At 40.3% G+C, this 10202-nt stretch overlaps 1 protein-coding gene across 5 annotated transcripts in view; it reads right to left on the bottom strand.

Moving 5' to 3' along the window:
• Positions 1 to 5174: 5174 nt before the first annotated feature.
• Positions 5175 to 10202, bottom strand: part of unm_sa1261 (un-named sa1261) — a 33393-nt gene continuing 28365 nt past the window's right edge. For all 5 annotated transcript variants that reach the window (XM_037088708.1, XM_037088711.1, XM_037088712.1 and 2 more), the window contains 2 exons: positions 8114 to 8316; positions 5175 to 7167 (listed from right to left, as the gene is read on the bottom strand). In XM_037088708.1, the coding sequence (XP_036944603.1) occupies positions 6331 to 7167; positions 8114 to 8316 (1040 nt within the window). In that variant the 3' untranslated portion in view covers positions 5175 to 6330. The remainder of the gene's footprint in view (positions 7168 to 8113; positions 8317 to 10202) is intronic.

Here is a 10202-nt window from a genome sequence, read left to right as displayed (position 1 = left end):
GGAGCTCCTACACAGGAACAAAATGTTCTCGCTGCGAGGAAACAAAGTGTGTCTGCATGTTGGCAAGTCACCAAATACCTGAAGGGATGATAACAGTATTTGTTTCCAGAGCAGTTTAACTTATTTCAATGTCATCGTGACACAAACTGAATTACTTTTCCTCACAGAAACATTTCAGGACTGTAGTTTAATCCAACTAATTCAGTTTTTCTTGTTTGTTCTGATACATGATGATTGTTTCTGTTGTTAGAGGAGCAGGACTGTGAACAAAGATCACATTTTAGAAACACAAATATGTTGTAAAGCATTAAAATATTTTGGGATTTTTAACAGTTTTTTTCAACAAGTTCATTGGCTGCATTGAAACTCTTCTTTCTGATGAGTTAAAGCGAAAATTTGAGTCGTCCTGATGAAACTTTGATGATACCGACATTTACAATAACTGATAAGAAAGAATTTTATAATTATTATATAAGAAGTTTATAATATCGTGTTAAAAATGCATGTGATAAATCCAGTGCAGTTCTGTATTCTTCTACCTTTGCTTTTTGCAAAATAATAAATAAATACATGATGGTTCAAATTCAATATGAATAAAATGATAAAATAGTAAATGTGTCAAAAATTATACTAAAATAATTATTGAATTTACTGACAGTTTACTTATTTATGCACCATTTATTAAATTCTTTAAAAAAAAATATATTTTGGCATTTTCAGTCCTCCACACTCTTGACACTACATGTTCATATTTCAAGTGTAATTTATTTGCCAAAAGTTAGACAAAACAATTATTGTGAACGATGATCGTGTTGTAAAAATGCCAAAGTAGATAAAAATGATAAAGAAAAATGCTTTAAAAAATAAGTAAATAATACTTAAAATAAAGAAATGTATGAATTTGTAAAATACGTTAAAAATTTTTTAAAAAGTTAATAAAATAGTGACAAAAACACCAAAATTACTTTTTGCCACATTTTATAAATGAATGCCTTTATTTATTTTCAGTATTATTTTTGGTGCATTCATTGACCTTTTCATTTAATTGCTATTAATTGAATTTACTTTATATTTTGGCAGTTTCAGTCCTCCATACTCTTCACGGTTTATGTTCATATTTGTGTATTGAGTGTGATTAATTTGCCAAAAAATGAACAAAGCATGCAGAAAAAAAAGACATGACATGACAAAGTATTTATTTTTTATTTCTGGTTTATAGCGACAATGTTGTTGATGTGAATTTGCTTGAAGACGATTATCATGTAGATAAAAATCTGATATTCTGACAGCTTCAGATGAAACCAAAATGTAAATGAATCTCTTTTGGTTTCCGTTCTTCTGTTTTTTTTCTGGAGTGGGAACAGGAGAGCTGTGATTTACAAGTCGAGCAGCAGAACATGTGGGCCGCGTGCTGCTGCAGGAACACTTACGATCCGAGTATTTCCAGTCACAGACTTTCACACCGAGCTCTGTCTTTGAGTCACATCGTCACTTTTATAGAAAAGGCGTTCTGACACGTACGTCACGGCGACGTTCACATCATCCGTCTCTGGAAACATCTTCCCCTTCACATCATTATCAGGCTGCCATGTTGACCTGCGGCAGCCTGCGGAAGGTGTTTGTCACCTCTCTGCGACGCTTTTGTTGAACTGGAATAGATTTGCCACTCACACCTGCTGAAATAGCTCCGGCAGCCAGAGAGCATGCGAGCATATGGCGGCTGTTTCCATGGCAGGCAGCGTTTCTCTGATGCAGCGTTAGAGACGAGGCGGGTCGCAGCAGCTGGTCTGAGTCTCTGCAGCTGCACGTCGGTTAGAGCCTTGAATAAAACATCAAGAGAGGCTTTTAAATATGGAGGATGAAGATTAATGACACCAAACATTTATTTTCAGAGGAATCATGCTGATGAGGAAAGTGATGGGAAAAAAAAAAGAGGAAAAACTGGGATCAGATGGTTGATTAATATTCATGTGACGTGCTGAGTCACCGGCCGAGTTTATAACTCACTCACAAACACGCGAAAGTGCTCTGTGAGGCCGTACGAGCTACATGCTAACGTCAGCATGCTAACGAATGTTATCCACGTACGCCGTTCTAGTTTAGCACGTTAGCTCGCTCGCTAGACAAAATGAGCTGCAGCAGGCGCTAATGTCAGCGCGCTAACATGCTCACAGTAACAACATGATGCAAATTTGCACTGAACTCAAATCAGAGGTGTTTCTGTGTTTAAACATTAGAAGTAGCATGAACAGAAAACTCGACTGAAGCGCGCGTAAAGCTGCGACATAAAGAAACAAGATGGCGGAGGTGTTCGCACGTGCTCGGGTGTGGTCGTGACGAGGATCTACGTCACGTGATTCGAGATTCGGTGCCGACGTTTGTGTCTCCCTTAAGATAAACCGTAAAAAGTTTGGTTGTTTTTCCGACAGAAGTTTGAAGTCTGCGGTCTGAATATCTGCAGAGCTGATGAAGATGAACTGATGATGAAGAGCTCGCATCAGTGTTCAGTGTTTGTGTCGTTTAAAAACGGAAACACGCGTCTATAACGTCGTCTCATTACAGTGTTGACGCCTGCAGCTGCAGATTGTTTTTATTTGCCTCTTTTATTGCCTTCCTCCTCCTCCTCCTCCTCCTCCTCCTCCTCCTCCTCCTCCTCCTCCTCTTCCTCCTCTTCCTCTTCCTCCTCCTCCTCTCACTGTGTCTCCTGCTCAGTCCTCAGTGTCGCTCTCTTCACCTCCACCATCCCTCCTTCAGCTCCGTCAGCCTGCACGCTTATCGCTGCTTTCAGGCCCGACGGCTCTTTTCTGCTCACGGTCCTGCTCAGTATCTCTGCAGCACAGCTCTGCTGCTGCAGCAGGTGGTCGACACGCTGCACACATACAGAACCGCTCTGTGTTTCATTGCTTCATATAAATATCAGCAGCAGAACGTACAGAACAGGAAGAACGTGGAGGATCTGGGGAACGTTCAGTACATGTGGATCAAATGTCTGGTTAGACACGGTGAGTTCGATTCACTGCTGTGGATCAAATGTTCCACGTGTTAAAGCTCATGTTGGTGTTGAATGTTGCTGAATTAACTCTTAACATTCGTCAATCAGCAAAACAGGAAAACAAACAAGACAGAAAAACTAACTAAATTTCACAATTGGAACAAAAACATGACCAAAAAAAATTTTTCTTTTAGGAGATTTTTTCACTCAGTTTCTTGGGAAAAATATTTTTTTTGTAACTACGTTTCACATTTTCTAAGTTTTGTCTCCTGACAAAAAAAAAAATCTTTTGAAAAGATTTTTCATTACTTGGACAAAAACATTTTTACTGAGTTTCACGTGCAAAAAATCTTCTAAATTTTTTTTCCTTTTGAAAGTATTTTTTTTACTCAGTTTCTCAGAAAAAAAGATTTTCACATGTCAAAAAAATAAAAAATTCGGAAACCAATCTGACAAAAAATTACATTTTTGTCAAAAAAATTGTTAATTTGGCCGAAAACATAAATTTCAGAAAGTTCAAGAGCTTATTTTTTTTTTCTTTTAAAGGATTTTCCCCTCTGTTTATATGGAAAACAAATTTTTAGTCCATTTCTGATGAAAAAAATTATTTCAGACATATACAAAATGTTTTGATTTGTTTTTTCCAGGAGAATTTTATGATTCTGTTATATTATCAGTTCCATACACCAAAAAAAATCTCCTGAAAACTGAACTTCAGGAAACATAAAAAAAAAAGTTTTCTTTTAAGCGATTTGATGCACTTGGTTCCTCGTAAAAAAAAAAAAAAAAACTTTTACTCAGTTTGACACAACAAAATGGAAAAATCACGTAATCACGTATTTTTGGTTTCAACACGTTTTCACAGATGGAAACAAACTCAAATATAATAATAATATATATAATATTTTCACAGTTCAGATGAGAAAATGGATCCCGGTGGACGATCGTCGTCCTTCTGGGCTTCCGTAGCTTCATGTTAAAGCAGAAGGAAACCTGGACTGACCCTGTCGTCTTCTACTGATTTATTTAAAGCGCCGCACACGTCGCTGCTCTGGTGGATCTGAACACTAAACTCTGCTCGGCCTCTCGCTGCTGCTGAATGTGTAAACACGGTGAGATCAGTGAAAGCAGCTCGGCTGTAATTACTATGCTGAACATGCAGCGCTGCTTGATGATTTCCTCTGCGGCTCAGCTGCACTCGGCTGTTTTCCCTCCTCGCTTCCTTCACATCAGGCGGATTTGAGTCTGTTTTGTTGGACTGACATTAAAGACGTCTGCAGACAGTTTGTGTTTGTCCTCTGCTTCACGTATGGATCCTTTTTTTCTTTTTCCTGTAACATTAAATCAGAGTCAGTCCCACCTGGGTGGGAGTGTTATGTAATTCGGCTTCCAGCGATGTTTTGCAGGCAGACGCTGCTCATTACTGCCGAGCCAAAAAAAAAAAAAACATGCCTCAGTGGTTTTTACAGCTTCGTGGGGCATTTTGAGTTTATTGGGGCATAATTATGTGACCGACTTACAGCGAAGCTTCATCTAACATGCAACACGATCCGCTTCATCGCGTGTTCGGAGGAAGATGCTGAAGCAGGAACGCACGTCTCGATAAAAGTTCATTTCTCGACTTTAAACCTGCAGTTTGATTTGAGTCCAGCTCCTTGTCTGATCGACTGAGTTCATCTTTTGTGAACTGAGAGTTTGAAATGGACGACGTCCTGCTGGAGGAACTGCACACAGAGTTACTTCCTGTGGTGTTAATAAACGAGGCAGAGCTGTAAAGTCTGGCCTTGTCTGCACTAACAGGGATATTGTGCACAATGAACTTTGTCCTGTGTGTTCTGAGAAGCCAAGTGAAGAAAAACATGCTTATTTTTTTCTTATTCCGGTTTTCTCAGATGGAAATTAAAAGAAGATAAATATTAACTCGGCTGCAGGAGAATTTATCGCTGCAATACTTCGAGTGTCCACTGGGTGAAGCAAACCTGAGCTGTCTGTCCAAATATTATCGGACTGAATAAAGCAAATTACGACGGTCAGACAAGTAAATTTGTGGACCGGTGCGTCACGTGACGATGTAACTAAACATCCCAACACAGGAAGGAAGAAGCAGCAACTAAACAAAAACTCAAATTTTGAATTCGTCTACATGTTACATCTTTAAAATAATAAAAACACGGATCATTTCTTTAATTCTCGGGAAGTTTATTTCAACAAATGTTCACCACAGTAATATCACTTCATGCAATACTTCTGAAAAACACAAAAGAGAGCTGAAACATTTCTGTAATCCCAAAAATCCAAAGACTTGTTTTCTACATTCTCCTGATCCGGTCTCATGGATCACACAACAAAACAAAGTGGAATAAAAAGTTGAGAGGGCAAAAAAAAAATTTTTTTTAAAAATACTGGATTTATTCTTCTGGTGTTGAGAGACGATCAAATCGACACATTTATTTCTCTGAATATTTCCTGTATCTTGCCTATTTTCGAGGGGAAAAAATGTCCAAATATATGAACCATGCAGGTAGAAAATAAGGGTCAATCATCACACTTCTATGTGCTGATAGCAACCTGCAGTTCAGAGAAGAAAAACAAGTAATATTTCTGTCGAGCTTGTTTTCAGCCGCTCGTATTTGAAAAATGTTAAAACGAAACAAAAGGACATTTTAATGCGAGAGAAACAGTCGACGCACGACTACGACAACACGATGACGGGAAAAATGTAGATCTGCGAAAAACCAAAACCACCCGCGTCTACGAAAAAAACCAGACCTCAGGTGAAACAAATCATAAATATGTTGAACCGACATAAATAAATAAGAACGTCTTCACACTGTACGGACACACAACTACCAAAACATGAAGATGGTTCACGACACAAACACACAACAGAACCGTCGGTCACAAGTCGAAGCCGATCACGTCTTTTTTTCTTCACAGATTATTTTTGCAGTGACTGGATTATTCCAAACATTTGAACATATTGCTCGAGGATTATGAATGTTTTTCTTTCTTTCTTCTTCTTCTTCTTCCTCCCCCGTCAGTGTTTTTGTTTTTTTTTCTTTACAGGTCGTCCGGTTGAGTTCATTGTTCGTGTCGGCCGCGTTCAGGAGGTTTGTGATCGTCTCACCGCTCATTTCCTTCAGAGCTCGTCTTCATCAGAAATGAGTAAAAAAAGAATCTGCACTGAAGCTTCGTCGAGCGTCGGACCGTAGAAAGTTTCCTGACGTCGAACATCAGTCGTCACACTTCGCTCCTCTTTCACACGGAGAATCTTCCTCGTCGGCTCGCAGCAGCCTTCACGTGCGAGCCGGCAGAATGTCGCGCGGCGTCGGCCGCCTCTACACGCAGATCTCGATGGGCGTGGCTACCAGGATGCGTCCTCGCTCGTTGTTTTCCCTGTTGACGCGGTCGTAGCTGCCGGTGGAGGACGGCGAGCTGTTGGTGGACATGGAGGAGTAGTGGGTGTCCATCATGATGCTGCCCTTCGCCACCACGCAGGCCGGCGACAGGCTCTGCTGCTTCAGTCTGTCCACTAATACGTCCTCTTCAGACGAGGACGAGCTCATGTCCAGAGGGGGCGCGCTGCTCGCCACGCCCCCGCTGCCGCCACCGGCGCCGCCGCTGCTACTGTTCCCGTTCTCCGTGTCCAACATCCAGCACAGGTTGAAGTAGCTGAAGACTTCTTTGACGGAGCAGCGGCGCTCCTGCTCGATGGAGAGGAGCCTGCGAAACATTCGCAGAGCCTCATCTGTGAAGCGGCGCCACTGCGAGGGCACCGTGCCCGTCCGGCGACGCTGCCAGCGCACAAACTCTTCGTAGAAGGCGTCGTTCGGCATGGCCTTCTCCCAGGGGAAGTTCCCCGTCAGCATGCAGAACAGCAGCACGCCGAACGCCCACACGTCCGTGCTGTAGTCCACGCAGAAGCCCTCGTGTCGCGCGGTGTCGCACAGCTCGGGCGCCGTGTACGGGATCGTGCCGCTCACGCGCTTCACCGGAGAGCCGGCGCGCCGCGTCATGCCAAAGTCTGACAGCTTGACCTTCCGGCACTCTTTGTCAAAAATGAGGATGTTCTCGGGTTTGATGTCTCGGTGGACGAGCTTCTTACAGTGCAGGTAGTCGAGGGCGATCGCCACCTGGTGGACGCAGCGTTTAGCCACCGACTCAGGAAGTCCAACCTGAACAGAGAGAGCAGAAGAAGAAGAAGAATGAGGTCACGCTTTTGCTGGGAAGGTTGTTGAATAGCTCGTAATGAAGCCTGTTCTGATTTTGTATCAAAAAAAGTTTGTTAAAATGTCCACAATTCATATTTAATATAATTGTTACTGATTTACAAAGTCAAAAAAATGTTTTTTTTATTTTGAAACTGAATTAATCTTTCAGAAGGAAGTTTTCAAGAGATAATAAAAAAAACTTTATAAGAATTTTTTTCAATGTGTGAATTAAAAAAAAAAAAAAACTTTCATAGGAACAATTTTTAAAGAAAAAAAAAATCGTGTGAAACCAAATAAAATTTTTTGAAAGATTTTCCGAGTTTTTCCAAAAAATTTGAAAATGTTCAGTTTCAGTTTTCAAATAAAAAAAATGAAAATGTATTTTGATCTGTGAAGTTGAGTTAAAAAAAAATTCAGAGGAGAATTTTTATTTTTTTTTTGCCATGAAACTGTAAAAAAGAATTTCAGGATTTTTTCCCCCAAAAATGTTACATGTATGAAACCAAGTTAAAACTATAAAATTCAGGATTTTTTTTTCTTTTTCAGTTAAGCTTCCAGGAGAAATGTTCCCATCTTGTGCTTCATACTGTGACGAACCCTCCGTCAACACTGTCAACCTGATTAGCAGCTTTGTGTGTTTGCAGATTGCAAAAGTTTGAGGACAAATACAAGAAATCCGGCTCGTTGTGTGCTCGAACAGGAAAAAAATGTTGCCAGGTCAAAGAGCCCTGTTGAGACCTCTCTGTGCTTTTATTTTGACAACACCTCACAAGAAAAGTCTGGTGTATTTTTGTGTTTTGACTCCCGACAGCTGACAACTAAACGTCAGGCGCCAGATAACACAGCAGTCTGCGATCCAGAGGAGACACAGAGTGGATTCATGAACTCAGGTGTTTATTTTAAACCTCACCTGTGGAGGGATGATGTCGAACAGATCCCCGGCCAGAGCGTACTCCTGAGCGAAGATGTAGTACTCGTCCGTTTCGAAGGCGATGCCGTACATGTTGATGATGAACGGGCAGGGCGACAGATACAGAGAGACGCTGTACTCCCGCAGGAAGCTCTTCAGCTTGGTGGTCTTCTTCCTCAGGAACTTCAGGGCCATCTTGGTGCCTGGGAAAAAAAAAAAAAGGAGGACATCTCGCGTTACGTAACCCCAATCTCATTCCTCGCTTCTCGCTCTCACATTAAAGTGTTTGGGGATTTATTTCATGGCGGCCTAATTGCGTTCATGAATCTTAATTAAAACAGTTTCAAGATTTGATGAATAATTAAAATCTTCCAACGTCACTGAATGAAATCTGTTGTTTTTTTTTTTTTCCTCCGGGAGGTTTTTTTTTATGCTGTAAGTGTTTAAAACGCTCAGCCGGACCGAGCGGCCGCGACGCTTCCTGATCCACTTTCATGAGGAGGATTCTGCAGTGAAGTGATGCTTACAGCTGAGAACCGTCCTCTCCGACCTTAAAGTTTAATCCTATTTCCAGTTTTGAACCCTCCTTTTCAAGCGTCCCCCTTCTGCCCTTCAGTGCAGAGTTACACCGGGTGCTGGTTTAAATCTCTCCTAATGAAAACGAGACGGTCGCTCAGGATCCTGATGGCGTTTACGTAACAGATTTCTGTCTTCAGTGATTAGTTAAACAAAATGAGCAAAATAAAGATTATGCAGAATTTGTTTTTTTTTGTCTCTCCAAAATAAAAGTGTTTGAAACAGAAAAAATCTTAAGCATTTTTTTTTTGTTTTTCAAAAAATGTTTCCCTAAATGAAACTGAGTTATAAAAAAATCAAGAAATGTTTCTATTTTTTTTCTTTTATTTTTCAAAACATTATTTTTCAAGACATAATTTCATGTTTAAAACAGTTAAAAAGGTTTAGATTTTCTTTTTTCATGTGTGAGTAAAAATTAGTAATTATCTGGACAATTTGAGAGATTTGTTTAAAAAACAGTTAATAAGATTTCCAGGAGATTTTTTCTTCTAATTGTTTTGTCATGTGTGAAACTGAGTGTTAAAAAATATAATTAAAAAAATTCAGGAGAAAATGTTTCTGTTGAGTAAAAAAACATTTGAAGGAGAAAACATTTTTTAAATTTTTGAAAAAAAAAAAAAAAATTTTTTGCAAACGTAAAACCGAGTTAATCCATCAGAAGAACAGAATTTTTTTTTTTTTGACCAGTAAAAATTATTTTCAGGAGAATTTGTTTTCATGTGTGAATCTGTGTAAAAAAAACTAATTTGTAAAACTGAGTAAAAAACACATTTGAGAAGAATTTTGTTTTTTTTATGTTCTACACAAATCAGCTTTAACAAATTAACATTAGCTCACTAGCATTAATATTATAACAAGCATAGTCCGCTGACGTCTCTGTACTTGTGACTTTTTTACGCTTGTAAATAATAAAACATTCACACAGCCCTCAGTTTGAAATTTGCCTCTGAAAACTTTCTGACTGGACGATCGTGTTGCCAGAACAATTCAGCCGGTCAGGAATCAGGACATCCAACTGCCTGTAGGCCTGAACGCACAACATGGAGGGATAAAGTGACCCAAAGACGAGGACTGCAGTAAATCACTTCACCTGATATAATCCTTTAAAGGACACACAAAAGAGACATCGAGTCGTCTGGAGGGAACACGTGGAGGCAGAACCTCGAGACGTTCCCGGGACTAATCTGAAACACCTCAGACAATCAACCTGGAGAGCTGCCACGTCTGCCTCTCCCTGCACCGACAGTCGCTGTGTCAGCCAAGATGAGAGGGGACGCTTCTCCAATACCACCGGATCAGCGCCGCAAAGTGCTCCGTGCATTTCACAGCGAGAAGCCACTTTAGGGAAAAGGTCAAGAGGAGCTGTGATACAGGAGGAGTTTACCCCGTGTGGACAGCAGGAAAATAAATAAATTATATTCTCAGCGGTGTTGTCACGTCTCATTATTCACTTCCCATAATGCTTTGGGGTTTGTGTGCTATAATACTGCAATGAATTACACTGTGGGCTCTG

Source organism: Acanthopagrus latus, chromosome 23 (genome assembly GCF_904848185.1).
Source record: "Acanthopagrus latus isolate v.2019 chromosome 23, fAcaLat1.1, whole genome shotgun sequence".
Classification (NCBI taxonomy): domain Eukaryota; kingdom Metazoa; phylum Chordata; class Actinopteri; order Spariformes; family Sparidae; genus Acanthopagrus; species Acanthopagrus latus.
Note: the sequence above shows the minus strand (reverse complement) of the source record. Positions and strands in the feature narration are given on the sequence as shown.